At 42.7% G+C, this 24,302-nt stretch overlaps 2 protein-coding genes and 1 pseudogene across 7 annotated transcripts; 2 read left to right on the plus strand and 1 right to left on the minus strand.

Moving 5' to 3' along the window:
* The first annotated feature begins 1,373 nt into the window (after positions 1-1,373).
* Positions 1,374-3,328, plus strand: LOC144579863 (filamin-A pseudogene; annotated as a pseudogene). Its single transcript, XR_013528324.1, has one exon. The product of XR_013528324.1 is annotated as a filamin-A pseudogene (transcript).
* On the plus strand, positions 2,667-4,068 carry LOC118151126 (filamin-A-like). Its single transcript, XM_078355009.1, has 5 exons — positions 2,667-2,817; positions 2,909-3,079; positions 3,401-3,554; positions 3,641-3,797; positions 4,054-4,068. Exons 1-5 carry the CDS (start codon positions 2,667-2,669, stop codon positions 4,066-4,068), a joined length of 648 nt encoding a protein of 215 aa, XP_078211135.1.
* Positions 4,069-8,328: 4,260 nt separating this feature from the next.
* Positions 8,329-23,420, minus strand: LOC108587676 (lysine-specific demethylase 5A). 5 transcript variants are annotated; one of them, XR_013528325.1, is made up of 5 exons: positions 23,036-23,420; positions 19,845-19,922; positions 18,207-18,252; positions 17,699-17,821; positions 8,329-8,720 (listed from the first exon to the last, which is right to left on the minus strand). XR_013528325.1 is itself a non-coding variant. In XM_078353686.1 (4 exons), the coding sequence occupies exons 1-4, from the start codon at positions 23,198-23,200 to the stop codon at positions 8,517-8,519; spliced, it is 570 nt and encodes a 189-aa protein (XP_078209812.1). In that variant the 5' UTR covers positions 23,201-23,420; the 3' UTR covers positions 8,329-8,516. The 5 variants fall into 5 exon arrangements, 3 of the variants coding, with proteins under 3 accessions (XP_078209812.1, XP_078209813.1, XP_078209814.1); XM_078353686.1 differs by lacking the exon at positions 18,207-18,252; XM_078353687.1 differs by lacking the exons at positions 8,329-8,720; positions 18,207-18,252 and adding an exon at positions 10,053-11,587.
* Positions 23,421-24,302: the final 882 nt, after the last annotated feature.

Here is a 24,302-nt window from a genome sequence, read left to right on the forward strand (position 1 = left end):
CTGGGATCAAGCCATCCTCCTTCCTCAGCCTCCCAAGTAGCTGGGACTACAGGCACACCCCACCCCACTAACTTTATTTTTTGTAGCGATGGGATCTCGCTATGTTGCCCAGTGAGGTCTCCAACTCCTGGGCTCCAGCCAGCCTCCTGCCTTGGCCTCCCAAAGTGTTGAGATTACAGGCATGAGCCACCATGCCCGGCCCCTTTTTAAAATGAAAAGAACATTTAATTCATCACCTCGCTGAAGACGCTGCATGACTAAGATTGCAGAACCGCAGGATGGGAGTGGGTGGACTTCCACGGGGTACCCCCTCCTCCTCCAGTATCAGCACTTTTTGGGCGTTTTCCTGGGGGTGGGGAGGCCTCTTGCTGTCCCGGGGTCTGCTGGGGGAAACCCCTGGTGTTCTGAGGAGGCCCCACCAGGTTGATCCTGAGCATGAGCTCAGGACAAGGAGCACTGCTGAGCGAGTCCACTGTGGTCATGATTGTACAGCTGTGTGAGCTCTCATCTGTCAAAGGAGTTAGTTCCATCTGTCCAGAGGACACAATGGGATGAGGCCCGGGAGGCTTTTAGGGGCCCCTGAAAATGTCTTCCTGTCTTCCTTCCCTTCTCCCTTCCTTCCTTCGTCTCTTCCTCCTCCTTCCCTTCCTCCCTCCTTTCCTCCCTCTTTTCCTCCCTCCCTCCTTCTCCCCTCCCCCTCTTCCCTCCCTCCTTTTCTCCTCGCCCCTCCTTTCCTCCCTCCTTCCCCCTTCCCCCTCTTCCCTCCCTCCTTTCCTCCTCCCCCTCCTTTCCTCCCTCCCTCCCCCCTTTCCCCTCCCCCTCCTTTCCTCCCTCCTCCCTCTCTCCCTTCCTCCCTTCTCCCTCTCTCCCTTCCTTCCTCCCTTCTCCCTCCCTCCCTTCCTTCCTCCTTCCCTTGCTGCCTTCCTTCTCTTTCCTTTCTTCTTCTCTCCTCCCTGCCCCCTCCTTTCTCCTCCCCTCCCCCTCCTTCCTTTCCCTCTTTTTCTTTCTCTTCCTTCCCTTCCCTCCCCCTCCCACTCCCTCCCTTCTCTCCTTCCTTCTCTCTTTCCCCCATTCTCCCTTTTTTATTTTTATTTATTATTATTATTTTTTGAGACAGAGTTTCGCTCTTGTTACCCAGGCTGGAGTGCAATGGCGCGATGTCGGCTCACCGCAACCTCCGCCTCCTGGGTTCAGGCAATTCTCCTGCCTCAGCCTCCTGAGTAGCTGGGATTACAGGCATGCACCACTGTGCCCAGCTAGTTTTTTGTATTTTTAGTAGAGACAGGGTTTCACCATGTTGTCCAGGATGGTCTCGATCTCTTGACCTCATGATCCATCCTCCTCGGCCTCCCAAAGTGCTGGGATTACAGGCATGAGCCATCAGGCTGGCCTCTCCCTTTCTTTCTTTTCTTTTCTTTTTTTCCACATCTAGAGATTTGGACCTTTCTTTTTCTTTCTTTTTTTTGTTCATTTGTTGTTAAGGAGTCTTGCTCTGTTGCCCAGGCTGGAGTGCAGTGCTGCGATCTCGGCTGCCTCCCAGGTTCAAGCAATTCTTCTGCCTCAGCCTCCCGTGTGCCACTGTGTCTGGCTAATTGCTGTATTTTTAGTAGAGACAGAGTTTCACCATGTTGGTCAGGAATTGCTGTATTTTTAGTAGAGAGGGTTTCACCATGTTGGTCCGGGTCCTTCCGGGCAGTCCTCTCTGCTGACACCCACATCCCTGGCTCTTCGTTCGAGGCCCACATGGTTCCCTGCTTTGATGCATCCAAGGTCAAGTGCTCAGGCCCTGCGCCAGAGCGGGCCACCACTGGGGAGGTGGGCCAATTCCAAGTGGACTGCTCCAGCACAGGCAGTGCAGAGCTGACCACTGAGATCTGCTCAGAGGCGGGGCTGCCAGCCGAGGTGTACATCCAGGACCATGGCGATGGCATGCACACCATCACATACATTCCCCTCTGCCCCAGGGCCTACACTGCCACCATCAAGTATGGCGGCCAGCCTGTGCCCAACTTCCCCAGCAAGCTGCAGGTGGAGCCTGCATGGACACTTCTGGCATCCAGTGCTACTGGCCTGGGATTGAGGGCCAGGGTGAGTGGCCCTGCTGTGTGGTATGTGGCAGTGGGGGCACAGGGACCAGAGCCCCAAGCCTCCTCCCTGTGTCCCTTTGCAGGCATCATCCAAGAGGCCACCACTGAGTTCAGTGTGGACGCCCGGGCCCTCACATAGACTGGAGGGCCACCCATCAAGGCCCTCGTGCCCAACCCCTCAGGCAACCTGACAGAGACCTACGTGCAGGACTGCAGCGACGGCACCTACAAAGTGGAGTGCAGCCCTTATGAGGAGGGTCCGTGCTGGGGCTCCTGCAGGCCGGCGGATGGGGGTGGGTAGCACAGCCCGGGCTCCTCCTGACCCGGCCTGCACTCCTCCAGGACTGCACTCCATGGACGTGACCTATGAGGGCAGCCCTGTGCCCAGCAGCCCCTTCCAGGTGCCCGTGACCGAGGGCTGAGACCCCTCCTGGGTGTGTGTCCACGGGCCAGGCATCCAAAGCGGCACCACCAAGTTCACCGTGGAGACCAGGTGAGGGGGCCCCAAGTGCCTGTGTGGCCGAGGGGCCTGGGAACCCCGAGAATGAGTGGCTGTCTCTTTGGACCAGGGGAGCTGGCATGGGAGGCTTGGGCCTGGCTGTAGAGGGCCCCTCCAAGGCCAAGAGGTCCTTCATGGACAACAAGGATGGCAGCTGCTCAGTTGAGTACATCCCCTATGAGCCTGGCACCTACAGCCTCAACGTCACCTATGGTGGACATCAAGTACCAGGTGAGGAGGTGGCAGCCAGCACAGGGCTGGAACTATCTGCTTGTCCCCACCCTGTCTCATATAGTCACCATCCCTTTGACCCACCCCTCAGGCAGTCCTTTCAAGGTCCCTGTGCATGATGTGACAGAGGCATCCAAGGTCAAGTGCTCTGGACCTGGCCTGAGTCCTGGCATGGTTTGTGCCAACCTTCCTCAGTCCTTCCAGGTGGACACAAGCAAGGCTGATGTGGCCCCACTGCAGGTCAAAGTGCAAGGGCCCAAAGGTGAGTGTTTGCATGCCTGGAGCCGAGAGTCAGGAAGGAGACTGCTAGTGTGCAGGTTTTTTTTGGAAGAGCCTCACATGACAGTGCAGCCAGGAGGGGGACTGGGAGGAGGTAGAACAGATAGGACTTTGTCACTTAGCAGATGTGGCAAGAAGGCACGCAGGCAAGGGTCCCAGCTGGCACCCAGATGGGCGTCTTTTGTGCCAGAGAGGGTCAGGGCCATTCCCAGGGTCGGGCTGATGGGAATGAAGCAAGGTCTAGGCCTGGGGCTGAGTCCTGGCCATTGAGAGGTGGGGTAGGAGTGGAGGCCCAGGATATGAGCTGAGGCTGTGTCCCTGGGCCTGGGGCCACGCCTGGTGGAGCCAGTGGATGTGGTGGACAACGCTGATGGCACCCAGACCGTCAATTACTTGCCCAGCCGAGAAGGGCCCTACAGCATCTCAGTACTGTATGGAGATGAAGAGGTACCCCGGAGGTAAGAGGCAGGGCCCGCTGCCTGAGGGGAGGTCCAGGCCGGATGCCTAGAGCCTATCTAACTGCTCATGACACCCATGCCCACAGCCCCTTCAAGGTCAAGGTGCTGCCTAGTCATGATGGCAGCAAGGTGAATGCCAGTGGCCCTGGGCTCAACACTACTGGCATGCCCACCAGCCTGCCCATGGAGTTCACCATCGATGCAAAGGATGCCGGGGTGGGCCTGCTGGCTGTCCAGATCACAGTGAGCTCCAGGCACAGGCAGGGGAGGCAAGGGGTCTGGGCCTGGGTGGCTGGAGTGTGGGCTGCCGGTGGTGCAGGCTGGCATCTGGTCTCCCTGGGGCACTGCACCAAGGAAGGCAGGGAAGGACAGGGCCACAGCCTTTGGCTTCCTAAGGTTGTGACCAACTTAGGATGGTGGTGATAGGCCTGGGCTCCCCCAGACACGCACTTGCTTACTGTTGACTTTGAGCACATTACCAAAGCCTTTTGTGCCTCAGTTTCCCTACCTGTAACATTCTCATGGGGCAGGGAGAAGCCTGAGATCACCTGAGTGTGTTCCTCCTCGTGCTGGACAGGACCTGGGGCTGAGGATGGGTGCCAGGCTCCCTGGCCGTGCCTGTTGTCAGTGGGGGGTGTTGGGTGTTTTAGTCTCCCTTGTGGACTCTGCCTGTAGGGAAATAAAGGGCAACAGAGCCTAAAAATAAACCCACACTTCTATGGTCAACTGATTTCTAACAAAGGTGGTAAGTTAAATCAGTGGGAAAAAGCCTTTTAAACAAACGGTGCTGGTACAACTCAATATTCATATATTCCCTTCCCCACTACAAAATAAACTTACATCTTTACCTCACACTACACATACCCAAAAAAAGCCTCAAATTGCATCACTGATCAAAATATGAAAGCCGAAACTATGAAATTTCTATATTAAAGCAAAGAAGAAAATCTTTGTGACTTTGGAAATGATTTCTTAAATATGACACCAAAAGTACAATCCATAAAAGGAAAAAAGAAATAAATAAATGGTTCTTCAAAAAGTCACCATTACAAAAATGAAAAGATAAACCACAGAATAGGAGAAAAGATCTACAAATCATTTACCTGATAAACAACTTGTACACAAACTATATAACAAACTTACAAGTATAAGAAGACAAACAATACAATTAAAAAAGAAAATCTGATCAAGAACAAACTCCCATTCACAATTGCCACAAAGAGAACAAAATACCTAGGAATACAACTAACAAAAGATGTAAAGGACCTCTTCAAGGAGAACTACAAACCACTGCTCAAGGAAATAAGAGAGAACACAAACAAATGGAAAATCATTCCATGTTTATGGTTAGGAAGACTCAATATCATGAAAATGGCCATACTGCCTGAAGTAATTTATAGATTCAATGCTATCTCCATCAAGCTACCAATGACCCTCTTCACAGACCTGGAAAAAACCACCTTAAACTTCATATGGAACCAAAAGAGAGCCCACATAGCCAAGTCAATTCTAAGCAAAAAGAACAAAGCTGGAGGCATCATGCTGCCTGCCTTCAAACTATACTACAAGGCTACAGTAATCAAAACAGCATGGTACTGGTACCAAAACAGAGATATAGACCAATGGAACAGAACAGAGGCCTCAGAGGCAACGCCACACATTTACAACCATCTGATCTTTGACAAACCTGACAAAAAGAAGCAATGGGGAAAGGATTCCCTGTTTAATAAATGGTGTTGGCAAAACTGGCTAGCCATGTGCACAAAGCAGAAACTGGACCCCTTCCTGACACCTTACACTAAAATTAACTCTAGATGGATTAAAGACTTAAACATAAGACCTAACACTATAAAAACTCTATAAGAAAACCTAGGCAAAACTATTCAGACATAGGCGTAGGCAAGGACTTCATGACTAAAACACAAGAAGCATTGGCAACAAAAGCCAAAATAGACAAAGGGGATCTAATTAAACTCCAAAGCTTCTGCACAGCAAAAGAAACAATCATTAGAGTGAACCAGCAACCAACAGAATGGGAAAAAATTTTTGCAATCTACCCATCTGACAAAGGACTTACATCCAAAATCTACAAAGAACTAAAACAGATTAACAAGAAAAAAAACAAACCCATTCAAAAGTGGACAAAGGATATGAACAGATACTTTTCAAAAGAAGACATATATGAGGCCAAAAAACATATGAAAAAATGCTCATCACTGGTCATCAAGGAAATGCAAATCAAAACTATGTTGAGATACCATCTCATGCCAGTTAGAATGGCAATCGTTAAAAAAAATCAGGAGACAACAGATGCTGGAGAGGATGTGGAGAAATCGGAAGGCTTTTATACTGTTGGTGGGAGTGTAAATTAGTTCAACCATTGTGGAAGACAATGTGACAATACCTCAAGGACCTAGAAATAGAAATTTCATTTGACCCAGCAATCCCATTACTGGGTATATATCCAAAGGATTATAAATCATTCTATTATGACATATGCAAACGTATGTTCATTGCAGCACTGTTTACAATAGCAAAGACTTGGAACCAACCCAAATGCCCATCAATGATAGACTGGACAAGGAAAATGTGGCACATATACCCCATGGAATACTATGCAGCCATAAAAAACAATGAGTTCGTGTCCTTTGTAGGGACATGGATGAACCTGGAAACTATCATACTCAGCAAACTGAAACGAGAACAGAAAATCAAACACCGCATGTTCTCACTCATAGGCGAGTGTTGAACAATGAGAACAGATGGACACAGGGAGAAGAGCATCACACACTGAGGTCTGTAGGGGGCACTAGAGGAGGGACAGTGAGGGGTAAGGAGTTGGGGAGGGATAACATGGGGAGAAATGCCAGATATATGTGATGGGGATGGAGGCGGCAAACCACATTGCCATGTATGTACCTATGCAACAATCCTGCATGCTCTTCACATGTACCCCAGAACCTAAAATGCAATAAAATTATATATATAATTAAAAAAAAAAGATCTGTTCTGGAGGAAAGTATAATAGAAAAAAAAGAAAAAAAAATCTGAACAGATAATTCACCAAGATATACAAATGGATAATATGAATATCAAAATATGCAGCCAGGTGCAGTGGCTCATGCCTGTAATCCCAGCACTTTGTGAGACAGAGGCGGGCAGATCACAAGGTCAAGAGTTCAAGACCAGCCTGACCAAAATGATGGTGATATCCCATCTCTACTAAAAATACAAAAATTAGTCAGGCATGGAGGCACACATCTGTAATCCCAGCAGTACTCAGGGGGCTGAGGCCGGAGAAGTGCTTGAATCGAGGAGGTGGAGGTTGCAGTGAGCAAAGATCTTGCCACTTGCACTCCAGCCTGAGCAACAGAGCAGACTCCATTTCAAGTAAAAGAAAAAAGAAAATATGCACATCACTAGTCATTTGAGAAATGCAAATTAAAACCACAATAAGATATCACTATACAACTGACCAGAATGACTATAATTTTAAAAAACTGACAATACCAAGTGTTGGCCAGGATGTAGAAAAACTGGAAGCATCTGTATTACTGGTGGGAAAGTAAATGATTCAACTACTTTGGAAAACAAATTGACAGTTCTTAAAAATTTACACACGCCAGGCACAGTGGCTCACGCCTATAATCCGAGCACTTTGGGAGACAAAGGTGGGCGGATTGCTTGAAGTTAAGAGTTCCAGACAAGCCTTGCCAACATGGTCAAACACTATCTCTACTAAAAATACAAAAATTAGCTGGGCATGGTGGCATGCACCTGTAGTACCAACTACTCTACTCAGGAGGCTAAGGTAGGAGAATCGCTTGAACCCAGGAGGCAGAGGTTGCAGCGAGCCGAGATTGCACCACTGTACTGCAGCCTGGGCAACAGAGCAAGACTCTGTCTCAAAAAAAAAAAATATTTATACATAAACTTAACATATAACCCAGTGATTCCACTCCCAAGTATCTACCCAAGAGAAATAAAAACATATGTCCACACAAAGACTTGTATATGAATATTCACAGTATTCATAATAGCCATAAACTGGAAGCAATTTAAATATCCTGGTAAGTGGATAAACAAAATGTGGTATATCCATGCAGCTGAGTATTATTCAGCCATAAAAATCAAGTACTGACACATGCTATAATGTGGATGAATTTTTTTTTTTTTTGAGACAGGGTCTTACTCTGTCACCCAGGCTGGAGTGCAGTGGCACGATCTCAGCTTACTGCAACCTCTGTCTCCCAGGCTGAAGCAATCCTCTCACCTCAGTATCTGGAGTAGTTGGGTCCACAGGCGCATGCCACATCTGGCTAGTTTTTTTAACTTTTAGTAGAAACAGGGTTTCACCATGATGCCCAGACTGGTCTCAAACTCCTGGCCTCAAGCAATCCACCACACCCAGCCAACACGGCTGAACTCTGAAAACATTAGGCTAAGTGAAAAAGGCCAGACACAAAATCATATTGTATGATTACACCTAGGTGAAATTTCTAGAAAAGGCAAAACTATAGAGCCAGAAAACAGGTTAGGAATTGCCTGTGTGTGGGAGTGGAACAGGAACCAACTACAAATGAACAAGACAATTCTGGGGGCTAGTGGAAGTACTCTAAAACTGGATCACAGTGATTGCTGCATAAATGTAGAAACTTCTTAAAGCTTACTGACTGTGCACCCACAAAGGGTGAATTCTATGGTATATAAATTATACCTAATAAAGCTGTTGTTAAAAAATACATGAAACAAACAGGAGGACTTTTTCAAAAACTTTCAGTCATAAAGGTTTATTTTAAATAAATAAAAAAATACTCTTCATTCCCATTATGCTTTATTTTGCAAACCACCAAAAATAGCTATAATTTTACACTATGACATACACTTTGCTTCCCCAAATTTTGGTGCCTGCTAACTTGGGTTAAACATAGTCTAAAGTTTATACTTGAGCAACTGGATTTATCAACTTTTTCTAAAAAGAATGATGCATCTCACCATAAGGCTCACACCAGATTGGAAAAGCTCATATGGGTAGAGAATTCTTTCATAATGTGACTTCAAAAGAGACCCAGTTCCTTTTCCTGGCGGATATCCCAAGCGACTACCCACTTTAGACCATTTCTTCTCTTTGGTGACCATTTCAAAACCTCCTTTGCTGGCAACAATCTGAAAAGCAAGTAAAAGTTTCTTAGAGAAAAAAAGTAGATTCAAGCATCCTGACTCTATGTCTACTAAATAGAAAAATTATTCTGGGCTTAAATTTCAAATTTTCCTTTCAATGAGTATGTAACCAAACTGAAATCTGTCAACATTTAGAGTAAGAAATAGAAACAATGATTTACAGAGGTTTAAAATTTAATTAATATTATTATGCCTACCTTCAAACCAAGCATTTAAAAATATTTAATGAATTAATACTTTGTATAGTATGCACTGTGAGAAAACTAAATACACATATAAAACTTATGTACTCAAGGAACTCACAGTATGAAATAAGAATAAAAACAGACAAAAATAGACATGAAAATGTTATATAACACAAATAAACATAAATCCTGAATTTAGAAATACCAAGTAACTTACAGAACTTAACAAAAATGTCAATCAAACCATGAATATAAAGAACGGTTTTGAAAAACAGGCCATAGTTTTTCAAAAGGACAAGAGTTTTCTATGGAAGATTATGAAGGAACACTGAGGAAAGGTTAGACTGAAGTAGATTTACTGATACGGAGTACAGAATTTATTAAGGTAGAAAATAAGATAAATTGGCTAATCTTTACTATCCCATACAATAATCACTTTTACATAGTAATCTGCTTTGTATTGAAAGCATTTCAAGCTAAATTTCCATTAGTTATGACATATCTGCATGGATCCAGTCATGATGTCCCACTCAGTTCTGGTGATTAGTAGCAGCCAGGATATGGCCATGACAAAGGAATAAACTATCTCACATAGAAAACAAAACCATTACTTAGGCTCCATGTATACAATACTCTAACAATCTAACCAAAAAACACGCAAAACCTTATACCTGTATTTCTTCAGCTGACAGATTCAAGGATTATCATGCATAATTTTAAAATATAAACCAGGGCACGGTGGCTCATGCCTACAATCCCAGTACACTGGGAGGCTGACACAGGTGGATCACCTGAGGTCAGGAGTTCCAAACCAGCCTGGCCAACATGGTGAAACCCTATCTCTACTAAAAGTACAAAAATGAGCCACGCATCGTGGCAGGCACCTGTAATCCCAGTTACTTGGGAGGCTGAAGCAGTAGACTCACTTGAACCTGGGGGGCGGGGGTTGCTGTGAGCTGGGATCAGGCCACTGCACTCCAGCCTGGGCAACAGTGTTGTCTCAAAAACAAATAAATAAAAATAAAATATAAAATATAAACCATTTATTCCAAATGTTTGCCATGTACTACATCACAGCATTGTCACCAGAAATATCACTATGAACCCTGCTCTATAAAGACATATGGCATGCACTTGAACTGAACACAATGAAGACAAGCCCTTTATCAAAACTTGACCAAAAAGTAGTATCACTCAAGACCAAAATGGCTGGGAATAGAGACAGTTTTAACATACGTAAAGAACAGTCTTCTACTTAAAAGATCCCTCTAAAAACTCCAGTAGAAAGACCAGAAAGAAACAAAAAGGCATCCTCTCAAGGGGTCAAATAGACCAAGAAAGAAACCAAATACAAAGAAATGTAAACAATATTTTGAAGCTAGAGATATCTAACAAGCCAAAGCAATAAACAAAACAGAAAAACCAGGTGTACTTTTAAACTACAAGTTTAAAACTAAGTGCCCTGCAACAGAGAAAAGCCAGAGAAGCTTTTGCAACATAGAACCTGGAAAGGCTTAAGAGGACGCCCTTCCTCCCTTTTCTAAAAAAAGAGAAAAAAAAAAAAAAAGGCTTAAGAAGCAAAAGCAGCAGTACCTCTAAAATTAAGGGTGGCAATGCAGCGAGAATGAGATTGTGAAGACCTGTGTAAACAGACCTCCTCCAGGCAACTATCCCTCTCTAGCCCCAGCAGAAAACTGGAGATTTACTCTCAGCAAAGTTTGAACAGAAGGGATGCTGAACTAAGAAAGCAATAGGTAAGTAAATTAGAGGACCAGCCTAACAAGTCTAATATCTAACTAACAAATAGTCCAGAAGAAGAGAAAAAATAATAAACTTATCAAAGAATACAGGAAAAATTAGAAGAACTGGAAGAAATGAGTTATCAGATAAGAGAGGTTATTGAGAGCCATAAAAACAGTGAATGAAAATAAACACATACCAATACATTATCACTGTGAAATTTCAAAGCCCTGGGAATAAAGGTAAGATCCTAAATCTTCAGGGAAAAAAAAGTCACACACACAAAAAAACAAGAATTAATATAGCATCGTTCTCACCAAGGCAATGGAGTAAAGCTTTACACATACTACAGTAAAATGATTCACAATCTAGACTTTTAAACCCCACCAAACTACTAAGAAAGTATAAGGGCAGAACATTTTTACACAAGCAAGAAGTCCTAAAAAATTTACATCCCACTACTATCTTTCTCATGAAACTAGCAGAAGAAACGTTTCACCAAAATGAGAGTAAACCAAGTAAAAGGAAGACTTGCAACAAGGAAAAAGGCCAAGGAATTCCCAGAATGATGGCAATAAAAGGAAGTTCCAGACTGACAGCCGAACTTTAAGAAACAACCAGTCAAGATCTGAGGTAAAAAAGACTCCTGGAAGAATGGCTCCAAGAAAATAAAGCTGACAGATTATCTGATGGGTAGAAGCATAATGAGCGATGTATATTTCTGCTGGAAAGTTTGAAAATATATTTTTCACAGTATTAATTTTAGATTAATAAAAAATTAATGTAACTACATTAGAAGGGGAAGAGGAACATATAAATGTAACTACACTAGAAGGGGAAGAGGAACATAAAGTATGGGAGGACTTAAGATCTCTTACACCCATTCTCCATCTTCAACAGGAGGAAATCAATATACAACATTTAAAGCTGAGAAAAGAAAAAATAGCATAATGAGCATATTGTTTGGAAATATGAGGATCAAAATCAGAAACCACTAAAAGAACTGAAAGTGATTAGCTCTGAGGAGTGGGAATGGGGGTGGAGATTAAGGGAGATGCTGATTTTCATTTTAAGCTGCCTTCTTTTTTTTCTCTTTTTTTTTTTAAGAAACAGGGTCTTACTCTGTCGCCCAGGTGGTGCAATCAGAGGTATCATAGCCTCAAACTCCTGGACTCAAGCAATCCTCCAGCTTCAGCTTCTCGAGTAGATGCAACTATAGGCATGTGCCACCACAATCAGGTAATCTTTTAAAATTTTTTTGTAGAGACAGGGTCTCCCTATGTCTAGACCAGGAGGCTGGTCTAGAACTCCTGTATTCAAATGATCCTCCTGCCTTGGCCTCCCAAAGTGCTGGGATTACAAGTGTGAGCCCACCGTACCCAGCCAAAGCCTTGTTTTTTTTAAAAGTGTACTACTTTGACAAGAATAAAAATGTTTTAAAGAGAAGGGCTAGATTGAATGCTTCTTGCTGAAGTGGTTATAAAAACAGTAATTAGTAATATAGAAGTCTGTTAAATTACAGGCATTCCAAGTAATACTTCTTTTTTTTTTTTTTTTTTGAGATGGAGTCACCAGAATGGAGTGCAGTGGTGCGTGCGAGCTAGGCTCACCGAAACCTCCACCTCCGGGATTCAAGCGATTCTCCTGCCTCAGCCTCCTAAGTAGCTGGTATCACAGGCGCAAGTCACCACACCTAGCTAATTTTTGTATTTTTAGTAGAGACAAGTTTTCATCATGTTGGCCAGTTCAAGATTATGATCTTGAACTCATGATCCATCTGCCTCAGCCTCCCAAATTGCTGGGATTACAGGCATGAGCCACCGTGCCTGGCCTAGTAATACTTTTTATTATTAAAAATAATAGGGAGAAAGATGTGATTTAATCAAAACAGGAATCCATCACATTGATGACTTAATGACTAAGACTGAAAATATGCTTCCCATTAAAATGCAATGTGAATCACAGTATTTTCAAATCATATCTATAAAAAACAAAACTCAATAGATGCCAATAAACTGTCAGCCAAAAATAAACTTTTTTTAAAAAAAGAAAGGACACCACTAACAACCTTAAAACATGCGAACTCTTGGTATTTTCTGCGGTTTTCAGCCCAAGCCTCTTGCTAGAATAAAATGTCACGTTAATGAAATAAACAGTCACCCATTGATAAGGGTCAGAATAAATTACTTTTGTGAAGTACTGACTGGGAGAGAGATGAAAGAACCCACTAGAGTGTTATGAAAATGTTATGCATCAGCCGGGCGCAGTGGCTCACGCCTGTAATCCCAAGACTTTGGGAGGTCGAGGCAGGTGGATCACAAGATCAGGAGTTCAAGACCAGCCTGGCCAACATGGTGAAACCCTGTCCCAACTAAATAGAAAAAGTAGCCGGGTGTGGGGGAGAATCCTAGCTACTTGGGAGGCTGAAGCAGGAGAATTGCCTGAACCCTGGAGATGGAGGCTGCAGTGAGCTGAGACCATGCCATCGCACTCCAGCCTGGGTGACAGAGCAAGACTCCGTCTCAAAAGCAAAAAGAAAAGTGATATATCTTGATCTGGGTGATGGCTACAAAACAGGTGTATACATATATAAAGATTTATTGAACTGTACACTTAAAATTTGTAGCTTACACTGTAAGCTACACCTCAATATAAAAGAAAAAAGTTAATGTGAGAAGCAGAAATCTCACAATGACATTTAGGGAACAAAAGTATTACAAACAAAATAACTACAAATCGAAGTTTGTCTTTTAGCTTTAAATCTGTTTTGCAAATGTTCTCACAGGTTAGGGGAAAGATGTCCATGAGGACTTAAAAAACCCCACAAAAGACAGGACTCCAATAAACCCTCAGATAAGCACACTTAACCTTTAATTACAATGCATTTTCAGTAAGTTTTCCGAATATTTCATTCTTTTTTTTTTTTTTTAAGATGGGCTTTACCATGTTGGCCAGGCTGGTCTTGAACTCCTGACCTCAGGTGATCCACCCACCTTGGCCTCCCAAAGTGCTAGAATTACAGGCGTGAGCCACCGCACCCAGGTTTTTTTCCAAATATTTCAATAAAGTGTACTTTATTAGTAGTTTGAACCTTAAAAGTAAATGGGATTCTCAAGATGGTGTTAAACAGTCTGAACGACAAATGTTGTAAAGAGAATTGTGAACAACTAAGTATTCAGACTAGGTTACCCCTAAAAGCCCTTTCCTGATTGAAATTCTATAACTTCAGAAAACCAGAAAAATGTGGTCGGGCTCAGTGGCTCACGCCTGTAATCCCAGCACTTTGAGAGGGTGAGATGGGCAATCACTTGAGGTCAGGAGTTCTTGACCAGCTTGGCCAACATGGTGAAATCCTGTCTCTACTAAAAATACAAAAATTAGCCATGCATGGTGGCTCAGGCTTGCAGTCCCAGCTGCTGCAGAGGCTGAGTCAGGAGAATCACTTGAACCCAGGAGGCAGGTAGTTGCAGTAAGCTGAGATCGTGCTACTACACTCTAACCTGGGCAACAGAAGAAGACACTGTCTCAAAAAAAAAAAAAAAGGAAAAGAAAAGAAAACCAAATAATGCAATTTAACTTATCATCAGATTAAACCTGAGGTTTATCTATTAATTGAAAAATCACTGATACCAAAAGTTTCCATTTAATAGGTTACTACTCCTACTATTAATAAATACTCTAGTAAATTCCTTATCACTGATACCAAAAGTTTCAATTTAATAGATTACTACTTACACGATTAATAAATACTCTAGTAAATTCCTTAGGGTATTTATGAAAACAAGAAATAAAAATGTGGCCAGGCACAGTGGCTCACACCTATAATCCCAACACTTTGGGAGGCCAAGGTGGGTAGATCATTTGAGGTCAGGAGTTTAAGACCAGCCTGGCCAATGTGATAATACCCCATCTCTACTAAAAACACAAAAATTAGCCAGGTTTGGTGGCATGCACCTGTAATCCCAGCCCCATTTACTCAGGAGGCTGAGGTATGACAGTCACTTGAATCTGGGAGGTGGAGGTTGCAGTGAGCCAAGATTGTGCCACTGCACTCCAATCTGGGCAACAAAGTGAGACTCTTTCTAAAAAAAAAAAGTGGAAAGAGCTTCATTAAAGAGTATCACAACATACTGTTATTAATGACAAAATAAATTTCGAGGGCCAGGCATGGTGGCTGACTCCTGTAACCCCAGCACTTTGGGAAGCTGAGGTGGGTGTATCACCTGAGGTTGGGAGTTCGAGACAAGCCTGATCAACATCAAGAAACTCTGTCTCTCGGCCGGGCGCGGTGGCTCACGCCTGTAATCCCAGCACTTTGGGAGGCCGAGGCGGGTGGATCGAGAGGTCAGGAGATCGAGACCATCCTGGTCAACATGGTGAAACCCCATCTCTACTCAAAATACAAAAAATTAGCTGGGCATGGTGGCGTGTGCCTGTAATCCCAGCTGCTCAGGAGGCTGAGGCAGGAGAATTGCCCGAACCCAGGAGGCGGAGATTGCGGTGAGCCGAGATCGCGCCATTGCACTCCAGCCTGGGTGACAAGAGCGAAACTCTGTCTCAAAAAAAAAAAAAAAAAAAAAAAAAGAAACTCCGTCTCTACTGAAAATGCAAAATTAGCCAGGCGTGGTGGGACATGCCTGTAATCCCAGCTACTCAGGAGGCTGAGGCAGGAGAATCGCTTGAACCCAGGAGGCGGAGGTTGCAGTGAGCCGAGATTGTGCCATTGCACTCTATCCTGGGCAACAAGAGTGAAACTCCGACTCAAAAAAATAAAAAATAAAAATAATAATAATTTTTGAAAAACAATTTTTTTTTTTTTCAGACAGAGTTTTACTTTTGTTGCCCAGGCTGGAGTGCAGTGGTGCTATCTCAAGCCCACTACAATCTCTGCCTCCTGGTTTCAAGCAACTTCCTGCTTGAAACTTCCAAGTAGCTGGGATTACAGGTGCCTACCACCACACCCAGCTAATTTTTGTATTTTTAGTAGAGACAAGTTTTCATCGTGTTGGCCAGGCTGGTCTTGAACTCTTGACCTCAGGTGATCCACCCACCTCAGCCTTCCAAAGTGCTGGGATTACAGGTGTAAGCCACTACCCCGGCCAATTTTTGAAAATTTTTTATATTTTATTCAAGTAACAGTCAAACACATTCAGAACCTTAAACAGCATCATACAGCAAAATGTAATAGGTAAGTTCTGACTGAATGAAAACATCAAAATTAAGTTCTTAAAACAAATTTTTATCCTAATGGTTCCCTATAGTAAACCTAGGCCTCAAATTTAGCATAATTTGTTCTTGAGCACCATAGGTTTTCATATAACTGCAGTAGAACACTTTTGGCACAGTGCTTACTAACCTCATCACCTGACTAAGTCTCAAGCTGTATTTTAGCATTAGACCATACTTCCCAAATTTTTTAGCAAGAGAATTCTGACCTGACACTAATTTTAAAACATATCATAAAAGATAAATATGATTATTCTAACATCTTTTTTTTTTTTTTGGAGACAGGGTCTTGCTCTGTCACCCAGTCTAAAATGCAGTAGAATGATGATGGTTCACTGCAGTCTTGACCTCCTGGCTCTCGAGATCCTCCTGCCTTAGCCTCCTGATTAGCTAGGACTATAGGAGTCCACCGCCATGCCCAGATTATTTATTTTTTAATTTTTTGTAGAGACAGAGTCTCACTATGTTGCCCAGGCTGGTCTCGAACTCCTAGGTTCAAGCAATCCTTCCACCTCAGCCTCCCAAAGTGCTGGGATTATAGGTATGCACCACCACAGGTGGCTGATTACTCTTACTTTTTTTCCTTGAAAGTGAAATCTTCCAAAATTAACTGCAATTTAAATGAGAATAAATTTCTATTTCAAAATAGTACATAAATTGTAAGTATGGAAGGCCACAAAAAGAAGCTGTTTTGCAAAATTTCTCAGATAATTAAGCAATAATAAACTTGTATTATTGTATTAACAAAACATATTTCAATGTTGTTATAATCTCAGCTTGCAGGTCAGTTAGTTTTCTTCACATTATAACATTAGGGAATATAATGTTAAAAAGTTAACACAATTTGGACGAAAATTTATCTAAACTCTTCACCCTTAAGTTTCTGAGCTATTGTTCATCCTACCCAACAATGCTGGCCTCAATTAGTCATTAACGCTACATATAGTTATTAACAAAACTAATATATACTATACATAAGAATGGTGAGTAACATGAGTCCCTTTATTTTTATTTTATTTTATTTTTTGAGACAGAGTCGCACTCCGTCACCAGGCGCCAGGCTGGAGAACAGCGGCATAATCACAGCTCACTGCAGCCTTGACTTTCCGGATTCACGTGATCCTCCCACCTTAGTCTCCTGAGTGGTTGAGACTACAGGTGTGCACCACGATGCCCAGTTAACTTTTTCTAATTTTATCGGAGTCAGGGTTTTGCCATGTTGCCAGGCTAGTCTCTTAACTCCTAGGCTCAAGTGATCCTCCCACCTCAACCTCCTAAAGTGCTCAGTTGACAGGCGTGAGCCATTGTGCCTGGCCCAAATTTTCAATTAAGTAACAACAACAACAAAAAAAGATGACAAGATCAACACAGAACATTGTACATGCAGTACAATATAATATTAGCAGGCTATAGTCATTTATTTTGCATATTGCATATCACAGAGCCCGATAAATATTAGTCTCATTAACAAATATAAAGTAACTTTTAAAGATAACTTTGAGGTCTGTCATTTCCATTTATTCAAATGTGCATTTCATTTTTTTTTTTTTGGAAATGGAGTTTCACTTTTATTGCCCAGGCTGGAGGGCAATGGCGCGATCTCAGCTCACCTCAACCTCCACCTCCCAGGTTCAAGCAATTCTCCTGCCTCAGCCTTCTGAGTAGCTGGGATTATAGGTACATGCCACCATGCCCAGCTAGGGCATCTATCAAACAAATCCTCCATTGGAAGCAATATTTCCCACCAAATTCATTTTAAATTCCTAAATTCACAAGCCTCTGCTCTAATTTCTAAACCAGTATAAGCCTCACCTTGCTCAAAGCATACAGATCCAGGATTTTTCTCTCTACCACAGGGATCTTCAGAGTAGATCCTTGAAGTTCCCAAAATTTTGCTAGTTGATCCAAGAAATCCAGTCTCACTCTGGTCATTGCCTAAAATTATTAAAATACAGAAATAAGAACTAAGTTATGATTGAAAGGAATGAGTATAACAGAGCAGGGGTCCCCAAACACCAGGCTGTGGACTGGTACCCATCAGTGGCCTATTAGGAACCCAGCCGCACAGCAGGAGGTGAGCAGCAGCAGCGGGCAGGTGAGCAGGCAAGGATTCCCACAAACCCTACTATGAACTGCATATGCAAGGGATTTAGGTTGTGCACGCCTATGAGAATCTAACAAATGTCTGATGACCTGAGATGGAACAGTTTCATCCCAAAACCATCCCCCATACTCCCATCCATCCATGGATAAACTGTCTTCCATGAAACCAGTCCCTGGTGCCAAAACCGTTGGGGACCACTGTAATAGAGGTACTCACTTCTTTCAAGAAATTCAAAGACTTTTCATTATTGCTTAGTCCAACCCTGTAAAACCAGCCAATAATAAAGATGCAAAAGACTTCTAACAAACTATTCATTCAGGCAAAAAAGTTACTCTGATTTATTTTAAAAGTTATCCTGGCAACCAAAATAATTTTTTTAAGTTTGTTCAACTTTATGCTGACCAGAAAATTCAGTAAATCAGATCCTCCTCAGTGTCTAACATTCTGTCATTTCATCCACAGGTAAATATGCACACTTTTGGTGCGTCATCCCTCAACCTCACTTATATTGAGATGCTTCATCAAGTATCTAATTACAAGAGACTAAAAAGAAAAAAGATGTACTGTGGCCAGGCATGGTGGCTCATGCCTAGAATCCCAGCACTTTGGGAGGCTGAGGCGGGCGGATCACCTGAGGTCTGGAGTTCTAGACCAGCCTGGCCAAAATGGCATAACTCCGTTTCTACTAAAAATACAAAAATTAGCCGGGCATGCTGGCTGTAATCCCAGCTACTGTAAAACTAGCTACTAAGGAGGCTGAGGCAGGAGAATCGTTTTTGAACCTGGGAGGTAGAGGTTGCATGAGCCAAGATCACACCACTACAGTCTCATTTGGGTAACAAAGCAATACTCTGTCTCAAAAAAAAAAAAAAAGTATGTAATAAACTCTCAGAAATGTTTTGAGGGAAAAGAAAAAAAAAACTCAGAATGACATAATAAACCTTTTCTATCAATGATTTTCCTTCTGTACTCTAAAAGTTTTAATATCACAATGAAGAACCTTCTAAAAATCAGCAGACAAGAAAAACAGCAACACATAGTCTTCTATTTAGAAAACGTAAGATAAATCAGTAATACTTAGAGGAAGATCTTTAAGTGTGTGTGAAACGGAGTCTCACTCTGTTGCTCAGCTGAGGGCCATGGCGCGATCTCAGCAAACCTCCACCACCTCCGCCTCCTGGGTTCAAGCAATTCTCCTGCCTTAGCCTCCCGAGTAGCTGGGACTACAGGGGCCCACAACCACACCCAGCTAATTTTTGTATTTTTAGTAGAGACGGGGGGGTCTCACCATATTGGCCAGGCTGGTCTCGAACTCTTGACCTTGTGATCCACCCACCTTGGCATCCCAAAGTGCTAGGATTACAGGCCTTAGCCACTGCACCCGGCCAAAGGAAGATCTTAATAAATTAGATTAACAGTCCTGACAAAGTTCCATTAAAACCGAAACCAAAACAAAAGAAAAAACTTTGAAAACTAGGATTTTAAAACAGGATTTAAGAATCCATTTTCCAAGAACCAAGGAAGACAGAATCTTCCGAGATTAACAAAAATTTTAGCAGAGTAAGAAACAATAGAGAAAGTAGAATTCAGGAATTCTAAGTCTCTGAAGCTAAGCATTGAACATTTCCACTAGAAAAACAGAGCTACAGATAGTTTCTCGTGATCTCAGTTAAATGGAAGAACCGTAACTGCTTTGCACAATTTTTTTAAAAAGCACACTCTTCCTCCAAACATCAAGTAACTATTCCAGTCAGTACCAATTAACACAAACTCTAGGCTGTGCAAAGTTCTCTACCTACAGCCCTAACAATAAAGAATAAATCAGGAAGAAGAAATGGTGACACAACACTTAACCTCAAGTTCATTCAGGCGCTGGACTCTTGGAGTGAAATGAAAGCTTTTTACTTCACAGGCGAATGGAGGCTGCCAGTCCTAAATAGAAAGAGTTTTTTCAAAACACAGTGGTATGTAAGCAAGGAATGGGTTATTTATTCCCTTAAAGGGGGTTTTTGCCACAAATCATGGTGATAATAGACTAACTTATAAGTCTTCTTTATTATAGAAACAAAATGAGCAAATTTTTTAGATAAAATAATTTTAATACAGGTTGAGTATCCCTTACACGAAATGCTTGGGATGAGAAGTGTTTTGGATTTCACTTTCCATATTCTGGAGTATCTGCATATACATAATGAGATATATTGGAGATGAGACCCAAGTCTAAATACAAAATTCTTTTATTTCACATAAAGTTATACATGTAGCCTAAAGGAAATTTTATACGATATTTTTAATAATCTGGTGCATAATGCATGTGTACACTGGACCATCAGAAAGGAAAGGTGTCACTATCTCAGCCACCCGTGTGGACAATCTGTAGTTGTCTGGCATCACCATAATTTCTGACTCTGCATTTACAAGCTACCAATAAACAATTATTTCCTTACACTTATTCCCACATAAGTAGTTAACAGGAAAAATATAACATACCATTAATACAATGAAAAAAGTAATCTGTTCAAGCTAGAATCAGTAGCTCACACCTGCAATCCCAGCATATTGGGAGGCTGAGGCAGGAGAATCACTTGAGCCCAGGAGCTTGAGATCAGCCCAAGCAACAGAGTGAGAACCTGTCTCTATAAAAGAAAAAGAATAATAATGTTTCAGGGTAACCTGGTTTCAGATTTTGGAGCATTTTGGATCTGGATTTTTTTTTATTTTTATTTTTTTAGCTCACTATGAATCTACTGTAAGGGGGTAGATCTGGAATTTTTAAAGTAGGGACACTAAACCTGTATTGCTCGGAGAAGCAATCGTCTTCAAACCAGTCCCACTATTTATATCCCACAATTATGCTTTCCCAAGTTACTCAAGTGAAAATCACTGAGGTCATATATGACAAAGCAGTGTCTAGTAAACATACAGTTTTACCAAAATGAAAAAAAAATTTTTAAAGACAAAAAGGGAGCAGGGGGCAGTGGCTCACACCTGTAATCCCAGAACTTTGAGAGGCCAAGGCGGGCAGATCACCTGAGGTCGGGAGTTGGAGACCAGCCTGACCAACATGGAGAAGCCATGTCTCCACTAAAAATACAAAATTAACCGGTGGTGCATGCCTGTAATCCCAGCTACCTGGGAGGCTGAGGCAGAACTGATTGAACCCAGGAGTCAGGAGGTTGCAGTGAGCCAAGATCACGTCATTGCACTCCAGCCTCGGCAACAAGACTGAAACTCCATCTCAAAGAAAAAAAAATTTTTTTTAAGGGTAGAATTAAAAATTAAAAAGAAACTTTGAAAAAGAACTTATTTATTTAAACTTTTTAAAAGTTATGTGTAATGTGACAGAGCACTTTATGTTACACAGATGTTTTGTTCAAAGCCCACCTCCTGGAAACCCAAATATTCAAAAAAAAGTAATAATAATAAGCAAACACACAAAACAAGAACAATTTTCAGATTGCAATATAACTAAAATGAGATAGCATATTTCACATGGGATCTAAAGAACATACTTTGATTTGGCCTAAATAGTAGTAAACTTATTTTTAAATGTGAGAAGTAGGAAAAAAAACCCTTACCTTGGAAACTAAAGAATCTACCAATACTAAAATTAAATTCCAAGTGTAAACAAGATTTATTTTCAATAATGTGACATAAAAAGAGAAAGCATTATTTCAGCTTCCAGCATTTTTTAAGTTAAAAAAAAAGCTTTTTTTTTTAATCGAATAACCTTGAATAGAATTTCTAATGAATAAATTCAAGAGTAGATTAAAACATGATTTAGGAAAACCTTCAATGCTTGAGATGTTAACATGAGGTCATTATGATAGAAAAAAGGGCTAAATGGAAGTTTTTGGAGAATGGCATTGCATATCATCACAGCAATTATTTGTTAATCCTCTGCTTGAAATGAATAGCCTATAATCTTAAACAAATTCATTCAACATAGTGAAAGCATTATGTCTGTTTTAGAATCAGAAAAACTAATCTAGGTTCAAAATATACTTTGCTACTTGCCCAGGATCTCACATCTGGTGTTTTAACTTACCCAGACTTGCAAACATAAAGCAAAATGTGTCTTCAAGAAGCAATGACTAAAGCGATGGTTCAAAAACCTCAACTTACATGAAGAATTATCTAAGATTAGTTGCTAGAAAAGCAGAAACTTCCACAACGAGAAGCCTAGAAATCTGCATTTAAACAAGCATCCAGTTGACCCTGGTGCCAAGTGGTCCAGTAACATCATTTAAAAAGCGCTTGGTCTAATGGGTACAGAAAAACACCTTTTGACCTGGAGCACTTTAACTCAACCTCTTTGGGCATTAATTCCCTCCACACAAGGGATAGTGTCTCCTTACCTCAAAGTCGAGATTATAATTAACCTTACAGGCAAACCTAATTATCTGCAATAACTGATTCTAAAATCGTTGATGTTTAGTTCCCTATGTCAAGAGATTTCAACATTTCCTTCCACCTCCATTATAGACCAATTCTTGCTAAACCTCTAAATTTTCTTCCCCCGGTAAGACTTTTCACTGCAGCCATAATTAGTCTGGAGTTCTTGTCTAGCGATAGCATCCTGGAGGACTAGAGCTCAGATTAGCTTTTGAGAAACCCTAACCCTGAGATAAGGCCTGCAAATTATTTGATGCAAGCAGGTCTTGAATAAAGAGATAGCCGACTATCAAACCATAATGAAGATACGCGAGGGAAGAGTATGTCATGTCATAATACTGTACTTTAAGCACCATATTGCTTAACGAAAGGCCTAAAGCCTTTTGTTACCCTTGCCCACAGCTGAGAAAAGTATCAGTTCCCGAGTTCTAGGCGGAAGAGGCCCCAGAGACACCACTTTCTCGCGTTCAGATGTGTCTACGTAAGACCACAAAAGAAACAGAGGCAAAAATATCCAGAAACAGCCTCCAGTTGTCGCAAAACAGAGAGAGTACATATAAAAGAACAGAAGGACCAGAAAAGTAAGGCTAAACCCAGGGCATGGACTCCCCGATTCTTCCTTCTCCCGCTCTCTTCACAGACTGAGGTACCTTGGGCGGCCGAATTTTGCAGATGCCGGTTTTCTCCGCCAAAAGCCGGATGCGAGCGATAAAGCTGAGAGGATCTGTGAGCTCCTCCCAGCTCGGCTCAAAGACAGGGCACTCTGGGGGTGACACGAACTCCGCCGCGTAGCCCCCCGGCCCCACGCCCGCCATTGCAACGGCGGGGGCGGGGGTCCCCGTGGGGAACAGGTGGTGAAAAGCTGACTGAAGCCGAGTTTGTTCACGTCCCCTGACACAGGCCGAAGCGCATCTTCGCGGACGAGAACTGTTCAACACAGAAACCCCAGAATCGCTTCCTGCTCCCGTTTGTTATTGTTTCTCTCAGGGCTTTTCCTCTGAGGTTCAGGACTTTTCCGGAAGTTACCGTGCTGTCAAAGCCCTCGGCTCCCTGCAGGAAACAGAATCCTTCCGCAGCGGCGCGAAGCCTGTGTGTCTGACCCTTCCTTATGCCTTTTTTGCCCGGCAGCCCAGTATGGCTGTTTCTCCCCTTGCCTGCCAAAGTTCAGCCCAGTCCAACGACTCCACGCGGCTCGCTCTTGGTGGGGTTTGAAGAGGGGCACATCTCCTTTATCAGTGCTACGGTATAGAGGGAAGCCGACTGGGCGAGGTGAGGCGACGCGAGGCGCGACGCGTTCTTCCGGCGCGGAGGAATGTGTAATGCCCCAGAGGGCAGAGGTTGTGCTTCCGGCGAGGAGGGGCTCTTTCCCTTTTGTGTATCTATCTGTGCACACGGAATCACGCCGGGTCTTAACTTAGCCACCCAGACTGGCCGCCTGTGCTTCGTGATTTGTTTTAACGTGCCCGGCTGCGTTTATAACAAGTAGACTTTCCAGCATTTTCTCTTTTTCTTAGCCCTTTGAATGCAGATATTTTACAGTAATCTCACCCTGCCACTTTATACCCGCCTCTTCTCCATGAAAACAAGTGCAGGTCTAACCCATCCCCTAAATTCTGCCATCTGGCTTTAGACATCATCCAGGAGTAGCTTTTCCTATTACACAGGACGCGGCAGCTCTCCTGAGTTACAAGCCAGTACATCTAGCTACTTACAGGACGTGTCACTTTGATAACTCAAAGAAATTGTTCACTATTTCTTCAGTGTTCCTGGTTTCTACTAATGACTTCATCTACTCAGTTGTTTGAGCAAAAAGAAAATCAAGAAATAATCCTAATTCTTTCTACTCTCACTTCCCAAGTATAATCGTGTGTCTCTCCATCCTTGTTACCAGTATCCTCATTTAAATACACTGAACTG

This window comes from Callithrix jacchus, chromosome 17, assembly GCF_049354715.1.
Source record: "Callithrix jacchus isolate 240 chromosome 17, calJac240_pri, whole genome shotgun sequence".
Taxonomy (NCBI): Eukaryota; Metazoa; Chordata; class Mammalia; order Primates; family Cebidae; genus Callithrix; species Callithrix jacchus.